General features: G+C 40.8%; 1 protein-coding gene and 1 long non-coding RNA gene across 3 annotated transcripts in view; both read left to right on the plus strand.

The window, feature by feature from the left end:
- The first annotated feature begins 1,107 nt into the window (after positions 1-1,107).
- On the plus strand, positions 1,108-4,321 carry LOC139571355 (uncharacterized). Of its 2 annotated transcripts, XR_011674281.1 has the most exons (5): positions 1,108-1,366; positions 1,468-1,566; positions 1,648-1,680; positions 1,798-1,914; positions 3,880-4,321. It is a non-coding gene; the product is annotated as an uncharacterized lncRNA (long non-coding RNA). The 2 variants fall into 2 exon arrangements; XR_011674280.1 differs by having other exon boundaries at positions 1,648-1,914.
- A 2,985-nt stretch (positions 4,322-7,306) lies between these two features.
- Positions 7,307-19,567, plus strand: part of LOC139571357 (BAR/IMD domain-containing adapter protein 2-like 1) — a 63,815-nt gene continuing 51,554 nt past the window's right edge. The window contains exons 1-3 of the mRNA XM_071394154.1: positions 7,307-7,873; positions 8,924-8,999; positions 9,944-10,030. Coding sequence (XP_071250255.1) covers positions 7,823-7,873; positions 8,924-8,999; positions 9,944-10,030 — 214 coding nt within the window. The 5' untranslated portion in view covers positions 7,307-7,822. The remainder of the gene's footprint in view (positions 7,874-8,923; positions 9,000-9,943; positions 10,031-19,567) is intronic.

The following is a 19,567-nucleotide window of genomic DNA, read 5'->3' on the forward strand; positions in this document are numbered from 1 at the left end:
TTTACACCACTGCTCAATTGAGATCATTTCCACACAGCCACGTAGGGCTGCACGATATGGGCAAATAATATAGGATTTATTGCGATTTGACTTGCGAATTAGAGCAAAACTGTTGGAATCATGGAAATAGAATGACTATTCTAATTATATAGTTAGAATATAATAGTGAGCACTTTGAATACAGTGTTGTTTGAGAGTACAACCAATTAAAATGACAGGGCGGTGTTATTGTGACAGGATCTAAAGTGTTGATACGTGTTTCCTAGGGGACCCTATAAGCTTTGGCTACATTGCATGTTTTCTCTTAGCTACTTCATGTTGCTAACATATTCTTGCTTTGCATATTCCTGTTTGATTTAGAAGATACTGTCGCACAAAGAACATACTGATTTAGGTCTACACCATCACTGGTATTATCAGGCTGTATTAGGTAGCTACGTTTGCTCTTACTCGGTACGTTTATTAGCTGTCTATTAGTGGCTAACAATTAGCGTCTCGCAAGATTTAGGGCAATTTGCTAAGAAAATACAAACTAGCTGTTTGCTGATGTAAGAAACACAAACTAATAGTGTCATTATAGAACGCTAGTGAATTTATATTAAGAAGCAAAGTGAAAACAGCATTGTTGTTGTCAACATTGTTGCATGTGCTGCATTGACCATGCAGACTGAACGCAAATGTCTAACGGTTGAGGAAATATCAAATGCGCTCCTTGAATAACAGGGGGCGTGGCTAGGTCTGTGTGGAAAGTGGCACGGCGAGAATGCGGAGAGAGATGACTCAAGTAGTGAAGTAAACCATAAAAATTGACAGTACACATGGCGTATCACATTTAACAAACCAAACATTCAAATACCGGTATAGAAGGTAAAGTAAAAACCCAAACCGGGCCCTGCCTCAATTCCGGTATATTATAAAATACGTATACCGCCCAGCCCAAATTCATTTCTATTACTGTTACTGTTAGATAACTGGAAGGATTTATGTACAACCATTTTTCATCTAGCTGACGTTAGTTGGTCATCTACATGTCACTAGCTATACATTTAGTTATATGTCTGTCACATTGAGGTATCTAGCTATAAGTTAACTCTGATCAATCAAATTAATCAGTGTAAATAATTATTATAGCTGGGGTCATCATCCGCTAAGGTAAATATAAAACATCTCAGATAATAACTATTTGAATTTGCACATAAAATAACCTGAAGCTAGTTTTAGTTTTCCTAACACTGACATTTTTCTCTTTATGTCTTCATAAGGGTTACCTCAGTGAAAGCCAACAATCTTCTCCAGTTGGAGCAGTTGGATGGTTGACCACTGAAAGCCCTGACGCCCTACACTTCGGTGAAGCCCGTGAGTCAAAGTATGTTAAGCTTTGGTTGACATTTGAGAAAGCAAGAAATGGTAGTTATGCTGAGCTCATAAAAATGTACCTCTTCAATTTACCTCTCCTAATGACTTTAGGAGCGTCAACTGTCCGGCCCACCCAGGAGGTATCCCATCCACCAGAGCCAGGATCAGTCTGATTCTCTGTGCTCTGAGTCAGAAGGGGACCAGTTTGAGGTAGGATGTATTTAAAAAACTGTTGAAAAGTACATATCTCGCCTTCATAACACTGCACTAATCCATCAAATGTTCTCACAGGTGGCTTGCGTCAGACTGGAGGAACAGGGGCAGGTAAGGCCAGCTGCTCTCTGTGGCCAGATGGAGGACCTTCGGGGGGTCATTCTTCCGTCACACTCCTGGTTAGACAATTTTACAATTGATCATGCTCAAGCTCTTTTGCATGTGCAGCATCCAGAAGTAGGAGGTCTCCTCACGGTGGGCGGCATCGCCATGCTGCCAACAGTACCAACACTGGCCCAGGGGTTTATCCAGATAGTCAGTCTCAAGGCTAACCACTGGGTCACGGTAAGTCACCTCCGCTGCCAGGTATGTACTGTTAAGGTACAGTGGGGAGAACAAGTATTTGATACACTGCCGATTTTGCCGATTTTCCTACTTACAAAGCATGTAGAGGTCTGTAATTTTTATCATAGGTACACTTCAACTGTGAGAGACGGAATCTAAAACAAAAATCCCGAAAATCACATTGTATGATTTTTAAGTAATTAATTCGCATTTTATTGCATGACATAAGTATTTGATACATCAGAAAAGCAGAACTTAATATTTGGTACAGAATCCTTTGTTTGCAATTACAGAGATCATACGTTTCCTGTAGTTCTTGACCAGGTTTGCACACACTGCAGCAGGGATTTTGGCCCACTCCTCCATACAGACCTTCTCCAGATCCTTCAGGTTTCGGGGCTGTCGCTGGGCAATACGGACTTTCAGCTCCCTCCAAAGATTTTCTATTGGGTTCAGGTCTGGAGACTGGCTAGGCCACTCCAGGACCTTGAGATACTTCTTACGGAGCCACTCCTTAGTTGCCCTGGCTGTGTGTTTCGGGTCGTTGTCATGCTGGAAGACCCAGCCACGACCCATCATCAATGCTCTTACTGAGGGAAGGAGGTTGTTGGCTAAGATCTCGCAATACATGGCCCCATCCATCCTCCCCTCAATACGGTGCAGTCGTCCTGTCCCCTTTGCAGAAAAGCATCCCCAAAGAATGATGTTTCCACCTCCATGCTTCACGGTTGGGATGGTGTTCTTGGGGTTGTACTCATCCTTCTTCTTCCTCCAAACACGGCGAGTGGAGTTTAGACCAAAAAGCTCTATTTTTGAATCATCAGACCACATGACCTTCTCCCATTCCTCCTCTGGATCATCCAGATGGTCATTGGCAAACTTCAGACGGGCCTGGACATGCGCCTGCTTGAGCAGGGGGACCTTGTGTGCGCTGCAGGATTTTAATCCATGACGGCGTAGTGTGTTACTAATGGTTTTCTTTGAGACTGTGGTCCCAGCTCTCTTCAGGTCATTGACCAGGTCCTGCCGTGTAGTTCTGGGCTGATCCCTCACCTTCCTCATGATCATTGATGCCCCACGAGGTGAGATCTTGCATGGAGCCCCAGACCGAGGGTGATTGACCATCATCTTGAACTTCTTCTATTTTCTTCTATTTTCTAATAATTGCGCCAACAGTTGTTGCCTTCTCACCAAGCTGCTTGCCTATTGTCCTGTAGCCCATCCCAGCCTTGTGCAGGTCTACAATTTTATCCCTGATGTCCTTACACAGCTCTCTGGTCTTGGCCATTGTGGAGAGGTTGGAGTCTGTTTGATTGAGTGTGTGGACAGGTGTCTTTTATACAGGTAACGAGTTCAAACAGGTGCAGTTAATACAGGTAATGAGTGGAGAACAGGAGGGCTTCTTAAAGAAAAACTAACAGGTCTGTGAGAGCCGGAATTCTTACTGGTTGGTAGGTGATCAAATACTTATGTCATGCAATAAAATGCAAATGAATTACTTAAAAATCATACAATGTGATTTTCTGGATTTTTGTTTTAGATTCCGTCTCTCACAGTTGAAGTGTACCTATGATAAAAAATTACAGACCTCTACATGCTTTGTAAGTAGGAAAACCTGCAAAATCGGCAGTGTATCAAATACTTGTTCTCCCCACTGTATATGACTCTAGTGGTCATGACACCACCCCAAAGTTTCTCTCACAACTTACCTCTCATCTTTCCCAGGGACCTCTTAACTAACCTCCAGTTAGTGTTTGCATATCTAAAGGTTCTAGATTTGTGTGTGTAATATGGCAGAAGTCTCCTGGAGTCCATTACACAGCAGGGTTGAGTCATCACCATATTGCTACACCTATCTAAGCCCCATCAGGTCAAACACTACAGAGATAGAGTAGGGGGTTGAGGGCCTTAATTAAAGGTTGAGGGCCTCCTCATCCTTTAACTCTTTCTCTTCTCTCCCTCCAGACGAAATTCTTCATCTAGTGACTTCTCATTGCCCAACAATCTGCCCACTCATCCCATCCCCTCCTCCATGTCATTATATAATTTAAAGCTACTGTTATTGTCATGTCATTATCTGCTAATAAAGTTTGCTAGCCGTATCATACTGGGCATATAATATGTGAGATACACAGATTAACTAAAAACACTAGCACTGCAAACACTCAGAACAAAGAGAGCAGCAGTGCCTGGACTTCGCAGTCTTCCTCTTCAAGTCCCCCTTCCGAGACTGCCTGTTGAGAACAAGTGACAGGCAGAACCTCCCAACCACACAGCACCCACCTCTTTATTCCACACACCAGAATTAAGTATTTCAGTCTGATTGCCATGTGAGTGCACAAAAAATAATCTGTGAAAAGAAATTAATGACACTGTATACCAACAAGTTTATGTATTAAATCTTAAATATTGCCAGGTTGGTTTTCACAGCTGTTTCATAAGGTGTTTATTATTGTAAGTTGTAAGGTATCCTTTGGTAGTATTTATTTGTTCCACATTATTCATTGTTGTATCCTACGACCAACAATAGATTCATATATATTCAACCACAAGGGTGTACCAATGAGCCGTGTGAGATAGAACAAAATGAATCATAATAGAGGACTACTGAAATGATGTTATGTCAGTGTAGACAAGGGAAGGGCAGGTTAAAATAAAAACATGACAGCCAGACAAGCCAGCTTATGAATCAAAGGGATTTGCATATAAATGGATTGGAAATTAACTGACTGTGATCTCTAAATTAAGTAACTTTAATGTGTCAAGCAGATTACACGTTTTCTTTGCCATTTCCGAAACATAGCAAAACATTTAAGACATGGATTTCATGTTGTAATGTTAACAAGGTACCAAAAAGTAGTTAGAATTAATGTTTTCATTTGATTAGCTAAACCAAACTTGTTAAAACAGCTAAACTGTTGCAAAACTCAGCCTTGTTTGAATAGCAATGATGAAAAGAACTTCATTTAGACTGCAACAATATCCAAAATTCTAATCATTAGGTCACCACACTGTTGATATAGCAATGAACGCTAATAGTTTATCGAATACCATTGTGACGTATAGGGGGACACTATTTGGCATGACAGGCCCCTCAGGGGTGCGTGCTCAGTCCCCTCCTGTACTCCCTATTCACCCTTGACTGCATGGCCAAGCACGACTCCAACACCATCATTAAGTTTGCTGATGACACAACAGTGGTAGGCCTGATCACTGACAGTGATGAGACAGCCTATAGGGAGGAGGTCAGAGACCTGGCAGTGTGGTGCCAGGATAACAACCACTCCCTCAATGTGATCAAGACTAAGGAGATGATTGTGGACTACAGAAAAAGGAGGACCGAGCACTCCCCCATTCTCATTGACGGGCTGTAGTGGAGCAGGTTGAGAGTTTCAAGTTCCTTGGTGTCCACATCACCAACATACTATCATGATCCAAACACACCAAGACAGTTGTGAAGAAGGCATGACAAAGCCTAGGAGACTGAAAAGATTTGGCATGGGTCCTCAGATCCTCAAAAAGTTCTACAGCTGCACCATCGAGAGCATCCTGACTGGTTGCATCACTGCCTGGTATGGCAACTGCACTGCCCACAACTGAATGGGTCTCCAGACGGTGGTGCGGTCTGCACAACACATCACCGGGAGCAAACTACCTGCCCTCCAGGACACCTACAGCACTCGATGTCACAGGAAGCCCAAAAAGATCATCAAGGACATCAACCACCTGAGCCACTGCCTGTTCACCCCACTACCATCCAGAAGGTGAGGCCAGTACAGGTGCATCAAAGCTGGGACCGAGAGACTGAAAAATAGCTTCTATCTCAAGTTAAACATCCAGCCATCACTAACACAGAGAGGCTGCTGCCTACATACAGACATGAAATCATTGGCCACTCTATCAACGGATCACTAGTTACTTTATTAATGTCACTTTAATAATGATGTTTACATATCTTGCACTACTCATCCCAGATGTATATACTGTATTTTATACCATCTATTGCATCTCATCTATGCTGGTCGGCCATTGACCCATCATTATATTTATAAGTACATATTCGTATTCCATCCATTTATTTACATTTGTGTGTTTAGGTAGTTGTTGTGGAATTGTTAGATTACTTGTTAGATATTGCTGCACTGTCAGAACTATAAGCACAAGCATTTCGCTACACTCGCAATAACATCTGCTAACCATGTGTATGTGACCAATACAATTTGATTTGGATTAGTGCTGAGAGATTAGTGCGTTTTGAGGTCTGTTCGGTTTCGATTATTTAAAAATAATCACGGTTTTCAGTTTCGACCAAAAAAAATAAACATGACATGCGCTATGCATTATGCGTGGTTGAACGCTGTAACAACACACCATACAACAATTAAAGTTCCATGATGGTAGTGACTGCCCATTACTGCTTATCACTTATTAACAATCAGTTATACTTTACTTTAATAAGATATTTCAGTTGTACATTTGTTTTATTTGATGACTTTATTATTTTATTCCAAGTCATCATCTCATCTCTATAGAGCTACTGCCTATGCTGTCTGACAAAATCACTATTTTAGAAGTTCTTCAAAGTAAATATGACTGCTGAATACCAACTATCAATCACTTAGATCGTGTATTTTCATGTAGAGATATCTCGCGAAGTAACAGTTATCTATCCCTCTTGATCTTGCATCTTCTGACTCTTCTCTCCGGCTTCTGACTCTTCTCGCTTGCTTGCCTAAACGAAACACACAGAAAGGCGCACAATGGATTGGGGTCATTGTAGTTAATTACCACGGTTTCTGCACTAAACTATGTAGAATTTTGGACTGTTGGAAACTACAACTCCACCATCGCACAGTTCGAGCTGATCTGATGTATTTTATCTCCAGAGAAACTAGGCAATTTGCGCATTGAGTTCACAGAAATAGAATTCAAATAGTTGAACCGATGTGTAAAAGCCAAGGCCTACAGGTGTGAAATGGAAAACAACATCAGTCTATTCCATATAAAACAACGTTGTCTTCTCTCCGAAAGGTTGCTGGATCGAATCCCCGAGCTGACAATGTAAAATTCGATCGTTCTGCCCCTGAGCAAGACACTTAACTCACTGTTCCCCGGGAGCCGAAGACGTGGATGTCGATTAAGGTAGCCCTCCGCACCTCTCTGATTCAGAGGGGTTGGGTTAAATGCGGAAGACACATTTCAGTTGAAGGCATTCAGTTGTACAACTGACTACAACAACCAGCAATTAACCACAACATAATTAGGCCCGGAAGGTGTTTACATGAGACTGATGTCGATGGCCAAATTGGGGTGTGAATTGATTTTAAAGTAAGCCTATTGTGATTTAAATTAATCCGAATGCAATAACAAGAACCACCCCGGGAGAGTGAGCGCACCACCCCAATTGTCAATTCCGAGTTGATGATCTACCTAAAACCACAGCACCGAAAGTGCTTGACTCATAAATATCCTATTAAATTACTAGAGGGACTATGTGATCATAATCCCTCAAAGTTATAGATTAGGACTAAATGGCAGCCGTCTTGGTCAGGGAGAATTATCATTATAATTATAATTTCTAATTATTTGGTTTGACTAAAGCAGTGACGACTCGGATACCACGGTTTCTGCCTCCCGCCCCGCAGACACGAAGGGAAGTTTGACTCTCTCGCTGTCAGCGCAGCGGTGAATGCCGGTTTGTTTGGCCACCAGCGAACAGTTGCGTTTCTGCTCTACGTGTACATGCAAGGTGTGACAAATGCCATCAAGCGTAAACTACTCCTGGAACAATTAAACAGCCCACCCTTGGATTTGAAAGGAATTACATAGACTTCGAGTGATTGGCTTTGGTTTTTGGCTTGTTTCTGTTGTTGTTCCGTCTTGAAGAGACTGAGGAATAACTGCCAACATGTCTAGGGATCATGACAATGTGAATAAGCTGACCGAAAGTACATACAAGGTAAGCAGGCTTTTTGTTAGGCTATGTTCTCATCATCATAGCTCCCCATTTCTCCACCTTTATAACAACATGGTTTCCGTATGGCCAATGTCCATCGTCGCCTTTGGCAATAGCAGTAGGCACCATATTGGCTTCAGTTTTAGGGCATAACCAGTTAATTATTATTATAGATACATAAACCCATTCCAAAATATGGCCATAAACTTGCACAGTGCGTATGGTGAGAGCACGGGTACACTTGTGACTCGCCCGTGAGAGCGAAAAAGCGCAGTGGAGTAGGCCTAACATTTACCTTTCCAAATAACTGAAAAAACAATAATTTGTCATTTGTCAATTTAAAATGTGGCCAATAATCCATATCTTCTTGTTAGTTCATCAATTATAAGGCCATTTGGTGTACTTGCGTCAAGCTTATCACATGCCAGCAACCCCCACCAGTTCAGTACTCTGCATGTGAAGTCAAAAGTGTCAGAAACACTAATTCCACATTGTTTATGACGTTCCACAGTTTCAGCTGAAGATAAACCTGTTTCTCTCTGTTTTAATTTGTCTTCCTCCTGTTTTCTCTCTATCTGGCATGGTGCATCTAGGCCTAATGCATACCTGGCAGTTCATTGTTCTGTTGAGGGTGTGCCTGGGGAATTGAAACAGGGACTCCAGTTCTGAACAGCATTTTATTGTGGGCCATTTGAATACGAGTAGGATTGGGTTTGGTTCAATCTGCCCTGTTGCTGCAAATACTTTGTGTATAACTTTGCTCCCACAAAGTTGTAAATTGTGAAGGATCGTGTTAATGATTAAAATGTTTTATTTCAGCTTGGAGTTATTTATAGAATTAACACTAACATTTAAACACTTTATTTATGATGACATTGAGACAATCCTTTATTCTGAGTTGTTTATTAGAAACGTCTCATGATTTATTAACTTATTATTGGTCTCTGTGTATCCACTCCACAACAAGAGATAGAAATTGTGTTTTTGAAACAAAAGATGTGAAGAATAGTTACACTCACTGCCAGTATTATATTGTTCTGCCCCCTCTTGCAGAATGTGATGGAGCAGTTGAACCCAGGACTGAGGAACCTTGTCAATTTGGGGAAGTCCTATGAGAAATCTGTAGCCGGTAAGAACATGTCAATGGAGGATGGTTTGAGTCGGGTTCCTCTCAAGGTGTCTTCCTTCAAGAGAGTTGGTCCTTGCCTGTTGCCACTGTGCTGCTTCTTGCTTTTCTGTGATCTAGTCCCTGTTATATTTTTACATTTAGCAGATTCTCTTATCCAGAGCGACTTACACTTAGTGCATTCATCTTCAGGTAGCTAGGTGAGACAATCACATATCACAGTTAATTCATTAATCTTCAGATAGCTAGGGGAGACAATCACATATCACAGTTAATTCATTCATCTTCAGATAGCTAGGTGAGACAGTCACATATCACAGTTAGTTCATTCATCTTCAGATAGCTAGGGGAGACAGTCACATATCACAGTTAGTTCATTCATCTTCAGGTAGCTAGGTGAGACAACCACATATCACAGTTAGTGCATTCATCTTCAGGTAGCTAGGTGAGACAGTCACATATCACAGTTAGTTCATTCATCTTCAGATAGCTAGGGGAGACAGTCACATATCACAGTTAGTTCATTCATCTTCAGGTAGCTAGGTGAGACAACCACATATCACAGTTAATGCATTAATCTTCAGATAGCTAGGGGAGACAATCACATATCACAGTCGTAGTACGTTATCAGAAAAGTCAGTGCTAGTAGGAAAAGACAAGTGTGAGTGTTTGGGGATTTAGTCAAGGCAATCTGTGAAGAGGTTACTGGTTATTGTCACTTTGTGACAAATGTTGTTATAAACAAGGGTTATATGAACAAAATGTGATTTATTGTCCCAATTTCTGGACAAAAGTTAATTAGATGTCTCACATGATACAGTAACAAGCTTACTTTTACACTCTGGTTTCAGACACTTAGCCACGACTGGCGCAAGGGGCTGAATATGGTATCATGTAGAGATTGAGGAGATCCATTCATTTGATTGTGTTTGTTTGTCTCCTCACAGTGATGACTCTTGCTGGGAAGGCGTACTTTGATGCTGTGTCAAAGATAGGAGAGACTGCTTCCGTGTCCCCTGTCTCCAGAGAATTGGGTAAGTACACACACACATACAGTTGAAGTCGGAAGTTTACATATACCTCAGCCAAATACATTTAAACTCAGTTTTTCACAATTCCTGACATTTAATCCTAGTAAAAATTCCCTGTTTTAGGTCAGTTAGGATTACAACTTTTTATTTTAAGAATGTGAAATGTCAGAATAATAGTAGAGAGAATTATTTATTTCAGCTTTTATTTCTTTTATCACATTCCCAGGGGGTCAGAAGTTTACATACACTCAATTAGTATTTGGCAGCATTGCCTTTAAATTGTTTAACTTGGGTCAAATGTTTTGGGTAGCCTTCCACAAGCTTCCCACAATAAGTTGGGTGAATTTTGGCCCATTCCTCCTGACAGAGCTGGTGTAACTGAGTCAGGTTTGTAGGCCTCCTTGCACGCATACGTTTTTTCAGGTCTGCCCACAAATTTTCTATAGGATTGAGGTCAGGGATTTGTGATGGCCACTCCAATACCTTGACTTTGTTGTCCTTAAGCCATTTTGCCACAACTTTGTAAGTATGCTTGGGGTCATTGTCCATTTGGAAGACCCATGTGCGACCAAGCTTTAATTTCCTGACTGATGTCTTGAGATGTTGCTTCAATATCTCCACATAAGTGTCCTTCTTCATGATGCCATCTATTTTGTGAAGTGCACCAGTCTCTCCTGCAGCAAAGCACCCCCACAACATGATGCTGCCACCCCCGTGCTTCACGGTTGGGGTGGTGTTCTTTGGCTTGCAAGCATCCCCCTTTTTCCTCCAAACATAACGATGGTCTTTATATATTTTTGTTTCATAAGACCAGAGGACATTTCTCCAAAAAGTACGATATTTGTCTCCATGTGCAGTTGTGAACCGTAGTCTGGCTTTTTTATGGCGGTTTTTGAACAGTGGCTTCTTCCATGTGAGCGGCCTTTCAGGGTATGTCGATATAGGACTCCTTTTACTGTGGATATAGATACTTTTGTACCTGTTTCCTCCAGCATCTTCACAAGGTCCTTTGCTGTTGTTCTGGGATTGATATGCACTTTTCGCATCAAAGTACGATCATCTCTAGGAGACAGAAGGTGTCTCCTTCCTGAGCGGTATGACGGCTGCGTGGTCCCATGGTGTTTATACTTGCGTACTATTGTTTGTACAGATGAACTTGGTACCTTCAGGCATTTGGAAATTGCTCCCAAGGATGAACCTGTGGAGGTCTACTATTTTTTTTCTGAGGTCTTGGCTGATTTCTTTTGATTTTCCCATGATGTCAAGCGAAGAGGCACAGAGTTTGAAGGTAGGCCTTGAAATACATCCACAGGTACACCTCCTATTGACTCAAATTATGTCAATTAGCCTATCAGAAGCTTCTGAAGCCATGACATAATTTTCTGTAATTTTCCAAGCTGTTTAAAGGCACAGTCAACTTAGCGTATGTTAACTTCTGACCCACTGGAATTGTGATACATTGAATTGTAAGTGAAATAATCTGTCTGTAAACAATTGTTGGAAAAATTATTTGTGTCATGCACAAAGTAGATGTCCTAACCGACTTGCCAAGACTATAGTTTGTTAACAAGAAATTTGTGGAGTGGTTGAAAAACGAGTTTTAATGACTCCAACCTAAGTGTATGTAAACTTCCTGAATTCAACTGTACATACATACATACATACATACATACATACATACATACATACATACATACATACATACATACATACATACATACATACATACATACATACATACATACATACATACATACATACATACATACATACATACATACACTGTAATGAATCTGTCATTCGTCCTAGACACAGGTTGTTATTCCCTCTCTTGGTGCTGACTCACCACCCATTATGTTGAAGTGCTGCTGGAGACATTGAGATGACCCATTTTCCCAGATTTTTATGATCCATTAGGTAGCTTCTTATGTTTGTCACCATCCTCCATGATGGACTGCTGGGTGGATAAGGCCAACAAATGGCTTCATCTGTGTTCATGTCACATACATTATCCTTATAGTGGCTGTTATCCACAGAACATTAACAAATATAAGGTATTTTTCATGATAATGATGTTTATTCTGTAGTGCTATAGAACTTGAATTGCCTGGTAGCAGATCAGTTTGTGTTTCCAGCCAACTGAATCTAACGTTACAAAATGGAACACCAAATGCGTCCAGAACATTGCTTTAGAATGGGGAATGTCCATTTGAGGAATTCTAATTAAGTCTGGAGCTGTTCCTACTCTATTTCTATGGTTCCTCCTCTGCTGCTCAGACTGGCCTCAGTCAGCGAGACTGGCCACAGTCAGCGAGACTGGCCACAGTCAGCGAGACTGGCCACAGTCAGCGAGACGGTGTGAATTCTCTCACGCGTTACAGAGCAGGGCAGCAAACACATTGAACAAACAGACTGACAGAAGAGGACACTATTCCCACCATCACATCTATCTTTCCCTCCATCTGCTACCCTTCTCTCCTCTTCCCCTCTCAGGGGCCAGAGTAAAGATTTTGTTGTTGTCAAGATATAGACGCTGAAATTGCTGGAGTTTGATGAACAACATTTTGAGTGTGACCCCTTGTTCGATTTTATTTATTGTTGTTCGGAACATGTTCATGCTCCATGATGTAAAACAAGACAGTGTGACCTCAGTAGACCAAACCTCATGTCTGTGTGACCTCAGTAGACCAAACCTCATGTCTCTGTGACCTCAGTAGACCAAACCTCATGTCTGTGTGACCTCAGTAGACCAAACCTCATGTCTGTGTGACCTCAGTAGACCAAACCTCATGTCTGTGTGACCTCAGTAGACCAAACCTCATGTCCCTGTGACCTCAGTAGACCAAACCTCATGTCCCTGTGACCTCAGTAGACCAAACCTCATGTCTCAGTGTGCCCTCAGTAGACCAAACCTCATGTCCCTGTGACCTCAGTAGACCAAACCTCATGTCTGTGTGACCTCAGTAGACCAAACCTCATGCCTCTGTGACCTCAGTAGACCAAACCTCATGTCTGTGTGACCTCAGTAGACCAAACCTCATGTCTGTGTGACCTCAGTAGACCAAACCTCATGTCTGTGTGACCTCAGTAGACCAAACCTCATGTCTGTGTGACCTCAGTAGACCAAACCTCATGTCCCTGTGACCTCAGTAGACCAAACCTCATGTCCCTGTGACCTCAGTAGACCAAACCTCATGTCTCAAGTGTGACCTCAGTAGACCAAACCTCATGTCCCTGTGACCTCAGTAGACCAAACCTCATGTCCCTGTGCCCTCAGTAGACCAAATCTCATGTCTCAGTGTGCCCTCAGTAGACCAAACCTCATGTCCCTGTGACCTCAGTAGACCAAACCTCATGTCCCTGTGACCTCAGTAGACCAAACCTCATGTCCCTGTGACCTCAGTAGACCAAACCTCATGTCCCTGTGACCTCAGTAGACCAAACCTCATGTCTCAGTGTGCCCTCAGTAGACCAAACCTCATGTCCCTGTGACCTCAGTAGACCAAACCTCATGTCCCTGTGACCTCAGTAGACCAAACCTCATGTCTCAGTGTGCCCTCAGTAGACCAAACCTCATGTCCCTGTGACCTCAGTAGACCCAACCTCATGTCTGTGTGACCTCAGTAGACCAAACCTCATGTCTCAGTGTGCCCTCAGTAGACCAAACCTCATGTCCCTGTGACCTCAGTAGACCCAACCTCATGTCTGTGTGACCTCAGTAGACCAAACCTCATGTCTGTGTGACCTCAGTAGACCAAACCTCATGTCTCTGTGTGCCCTCAGTAGACCAAACCTCATGTCTCTGTGTGCCCTCAGTAGACCAAACCTCATGTCTGTGTGCCCTCAGTAGACCAAACCTCATGTCTGTGTGCCCTCAGTAGACCAAACCTCATGTCTCAGTGTGCCCTCAGTAGACCAAACCTCGTCTCAGTGTGCCCTCAGTAGACCAAACCTCATGTTTCAGTGTGTGTTTTTTGTGTTCATCAAAATAAATGATCTACGCTTACCACGCTGCACCTTGGTCTGATTCTTCCATCAACGAGCGTGACAGTTGTTAACAGATAGAACAATCAGCGTATCCCTTAATGCGACTTGGCATTTTTTGATAAGGAAGTCATTGACTGCTAACCGCTAAGATACATTCCTGAGTGTTTTCACTTCAAAGAAAACTGCTGGGCTTTCAGATGTTTTAGATGTGTGAAATCTGTAGGAAATAACTTTAAACAGAAAATCTGACATCTATTTATGTAGTCCTATTAACTTTTGTGTCACGCCAACCTCCCTCATTTCAATAGGAGAATTTCATACAATTGAAAAGTACAGTCCATGACTAAATTCCAACTCAAATGAATTAGTGGCTCTATTGATTTCATTTTGGCTCAAGGGAATTGAGCAGTAGAATGACCTGGCTCTGCAAACAGGGTCAGAAAGAAACTGTGAAGGAGCCCAGATGGCCAGCCTCCTTCCTGGTATTCAGTGTCATGGAAAGACCTGATTGTTGTGAGAAACATACTGTCCATGTCTCATCACAAGGGAGTACATACAGTGCCTTTTCCATATTTTGTTGCATTACAGCCTGATTTTTAAAATGGATTAAATTGTGATTTTATGTCACTGGCCTACACACAATACCCCATCATGTCAAAGTCGAGTTGTTTTTATAAATGTTTACAAATTAATTAAAAATGAATAGCTGAAATGTCACATAATAAATTGCATGGACTCACTCTGTGTGCAATAATAGTGTTTAACATGATTTTTGAATGACTACTTCATCTTTGTACCCCACACATAAAATGATCTGTAATGTCCCTCAGTAGTGAATTTCAAACACAGATTCAACCACAAAGACCAGGGAGGTTGTCCAATGCCTTGCAAAGAAGGGTAGAGGAAGGACCCGACTAGAATACAAAGAAAATATAACTATTGTAAAATAGATTGTGACTGTAAAATGTATAGAGTATGTTTCAGCTGGAAGTAGAAGCCTAAGTGTTATTGTTCATTATTTTACTCCAATTAGGGGAGGGGTGGTACGGTTAGTGGAAAATATATTTTGTAAAGATAAGTATAGTACCAGTCAAAAGTTTGGACACACCTACTCATTACAGGGGTTTTATTTATTTATACTATTTTATACATTGTAGAATAATAGTGAAGACATCAAAACTCTGAAATGACACATATGGAATCATGTTGTATCCAAAAAAGTGTTAAACAAATTAAAATATATTTTATATTTGAGATTCACCCTTTGCCTTGACAGCTTTGCACACTCATCATACACACTCAGTATATATACTGTATATTTACCCAAAAATATATGGGAGATTGGAAATGATGTAGACAATTACAGTGATGGAAGCTACAATCTATCTGCAATATTAAAGCTGATCAACCCCCTAAAACATAAAAAAATAAATACTAAACAAAATACAAAGAAGGGCACCTATTTGTGGATGGGTACAAAGAAAAACAGACATTGAATATCCCTTTGAGCATGGTGAAGTTTTTATTCAATTTTTTATTTCACCTTTATTAATTAGTTATTAATTACACTTTGGGTGGAGTATCAATACACCCAGTCACTACAAAGATACAGGCATCCTTCCTAACTCAGTTGCTGAGAGGACGGAAACCGCTCAAGGATTTCACGCTGAGGCTAATGTTGACTTTAAAACAATTACAGAGTTTAATGGATGTGATAGGAGAAAACTGAGGATGGATCAACAACATTGTAGTTACTCCACAATACGAACATAATTGACACAGTGAAAAGAAGAAAGTCTGTACAGAATACAAATATTTCAAAGCAGGCCTCCTGTTTGCAACAAGGCACTAAAGTAATACTGCAACAACAAAAAATCAAAGCAATTAACTTTTCGTCCTGAATACAAAATGTATGTTTGGGGCAAATCCAACACAACACATTACTGAGTACCACTCTCCATATTTTCAAGCATATTGGTGGCTACATCATGTTATGGGTATGCTTGTAATCGTTAAGGACTGGAGAGTTTTTCGGGATAAAAAAATTTACGGAATGGAGCTAAGCACATGCAAAATCCTAGAGGAAACCTGGTTTAGTCTGTTTTCCTCCAGATACTGGGAGAATAATTCACCTTTCAGCAGGACAATAACCTAAGACAGAAGGCCAAATCTACACTGGAGTTGCTTGCCAAGAAGATAGTGAATGTGGCCGAGTATACAGTTTTGAGGTAAATCTACTTGAAAATCTATGGCAAGACCAGAAAATGGTTGTTTAGTAATGATCAACAACCAATGTGACAGAGCTTGAAGAATTTTGAAAATAATAATGGGAAAATGTTGCACAATCCAGATGTGGAAAGCTCTTAGAGACTTACCCAGAAAGACTCACATCTGTAATCGCTGCCAAAGGTGCTTCTTCAAAGTATTTACTCAGGTGTGAATACTTATGTAAATTAGATATTTCTGTATTTCATTTTTAATACATTTGTAAACATTTCTCAAAACATATTTTCATAATGTCATTATGGGGTATTGTGTGTACATGGGTGCGAAACATTTTTATTTAATACATTTTAAATTTAGGCTGCAACAACACAATGTGGAATAAGTCAAGGGGTATTAATACTTTCTGAAGGCACTGTACTTTACATGCAATACTACTTTAGGGATAGCTATCATAAAGTATCTCTAACTGGTTCATAGTATGTGTAGGAACATTCGTTTTTTCCAGGGAAAACTAGTCTAGGCCCTAAGTATGTATTTATCATTCTGGTGAGGGAAATTATGAATTAGCATGATCACAATAATCTCATATTAGTCCCCCATCAGTGTTGTGCTTGTAGAATGTCAAATCGTGTGTTTACTATTCATAGTGCTAGCTGGCTTCTAATAATCGATTTCCTCTATTGGGAAAAACAACATTTACACTGGTCTCTATGGGATCGCATTACTGTACCACGGCAACATCACAAGAAATAGGCAGGTTATCAAGGCCGGAACCGTACTGAAGAATGGTGTGCTCCCTGCCCTTCCACCTTTTCTTCACAAGCTGTTTGTCAAAACCTCCAGCAAAGTAGTTACAACAATACTGATCCAGAGCTGTCACTCTGAGAAAAATGGTAATTACGTCCAGAAATGTAGACTATTTCTTATTTGAGTGAGGACAGGAGGAACTCAGTAGGAGGTGCGTTGGCTTTTTCATTCTGATAGTGAGTCTAGTAAGTTGGTGACAGCTTTTTGGTTCAGAACGGAACAGATTTTACTGAAGGTGACGTAGTGTTTTTTGAGGCTATGTTGAATTTCTAACCTGAGAGTTGATGGTGTGTGATAGGAATGCTTAGGTTGCATCCCACTGCACTGCCGTCCATCCATCAGCTGTGTGGGAGACAATTCATCAACCCTCCTAGGACATGGCGTCAGTGTGAGTGTCAGGGATCCCAAACATTTTCCCCAAAGTGGGCAAAAATATGACCCTGCTTCTCTCTCTCTCCATCTCACACGAACTCTCTAGGAATGTGTTGTTCTCAGGATGGACACTTTGGTCCTGTTTGAATACTTAGAAAATGCATCCTTCTCTTTCTACCTCCCTTGGAGGGATCACCAGTGGTGGAAATAGTACCCAATTTTCATACCTGAGTTAAAGTAAAGTTACATTAATAGAAAATGTCTCAAGTCAAAGTGAAAGTCATCCAGTAAAATACTACTTGAGAAAGTCTAAAACTATTTGGTTTTAAATATACTTAAGTATCAAAAGTAAAAAATAATGTAATATTTCTTATATTAAGCACATCAGATGGCACGGTTTTCTTGTTTTTAAAATTTACAGATAGCCAGGGGCACACTCCAACACTCAGACATAATTTACAAACTAAGCATGTGTGTTTAGTGAGTCCGCCAGATCAGATGCAGTAGATGACCAGGGATTTTCTCTTGATAAGTGCGTGAATTGGAGCATTCAACAATGTAATGAGTACTTTTGGGTGTCAAGGAAAATGTATGGAGTAAAAAGTGTCTTATTTTCTTTAGGAATGTAGTGAATTTCAAAGTAAAAGTTGTCAAAAATATAAATAGTAAAGTATAGTACTATTATTTTTACTTAAGTACTTTACACCACTGGTGATCACTGATGTGACATGAATTAACATATTTTTTCACCGTTTGTTTTCTGGTTTTAATTTCGGGCATTTAAATGGTAGGCTATTTTTTTGTCAACTTGTCTATAATAAGATATATGCAGCTTCTCTTCTGTCATAACATCTTGCCTGCCTAAAGTGGTGCTCACTAGATCAATGTAATAAAACGATAGAATGAATGCAATAATCTGTCATCAGTAAAGTTCTCTTTCATTCTTCTTTCTTGTGGAGTGAGGACGTTTAGGGGCCGGGGAGAAAATGCAAGATCCTTCCCGTGCAAAATGTCCAAATTACATCAGTTTGACCAGTTTTAAGGAAACGAAAAGCTGTGAAATTATTTTTCTGATTAGATTTCAGTTTGTCTTGGATGCATTTATGTGGTTGAAATACTGTCAGCTTCTATGTTTCAGTGTCAATCACTGAAAAGGATTGCGATCCCTAACCGCGCATTCACATTCTCTCAAGAGATGCTGAATTAAATAATAGTTTCTCCACTCCTGTTACTGAGACAAAAGGTAAATATTCTGTTAAATTTTACTGCACGAAATACTTAATTCTGCAGGAGTTAATATGATATACGGCTACATGTTTGTGGTTATAGGCCTACAGTTAGTGTCTAGATTTCAGTTATTTACATAAACTTTAAAAGTGAGCAAACCAGGGGGTGTGGCCGCACCTGCCGCACCCTTCTGCCGTCCTTGGAATCAATGTTTTCACCAATCTATCCAAAACGTTTAAATCTATGAGAGGGATTTCACACTTCAGAAAGACAAGTGAGAAAGTGAACACTTCCTAGGGAGTATGGTAGGGAGTCAAGAGACAGCCAGGGCCATTGGCTGCTCATTCACCCATGATGCCTCAGGCTTTCTGATCTATCACACTCCTTTCACTCACCAAACAATCCCATGCCCTCCCTAACCCCACACACCCTTCCTTGCCCCACATACTTGCTTTCTCCAGACTTTTTTTTACCATGCCATTAACCTAATCTTCAAAGGACATACCCCAAACAATTTAATACATTTCCATATTGCATTCTGTCTCTGCTGTTCATGTAGTTAAGCTTGTACTGCACTGTACAACACATAGACATCTGCTATAGAACATATTATGTGATACATCCTTCTGGCAAACTCCTCCCCCACCCACCTCGTGACACATCGATTAGCAAGTGCCGAATTATGAAATTCTGTATTTCATTGTTTCTTCCTATGTCATTGTCAATTAGTTTTGTCAGCATTTTTATCCAGTTTCTAAAGTCAGAGTCTCTAAACTCATTCCCTCCATGGGTGGGTTGTCTGAAGGATTGTAAAGAGGACATTACTGTCCATGACTAACTTATTCTATTATGTCTACTGTGTGTGTGTGTGTGTGTGTGTGTGTGTGTGTGTGTGTGTGTGTGTGTGTGTGTGTGTGTGTG

The sequence above is a fragment of the Salvelinus alpinus genome, chromosome 3, assembly GCF_045679555.1.
Source record: "Salvelinus alpinus chromosome 3, SLU_Salpinus.1, whole genome shotgun sequence".
Taxonomy (NCBI): domain Eukaryota; kingdom Metazoa; phylum Chordata; class Actinopteri; order Salmoniformes; family Salmonidae; genus Salvelinus; species Salvelinus alpinus.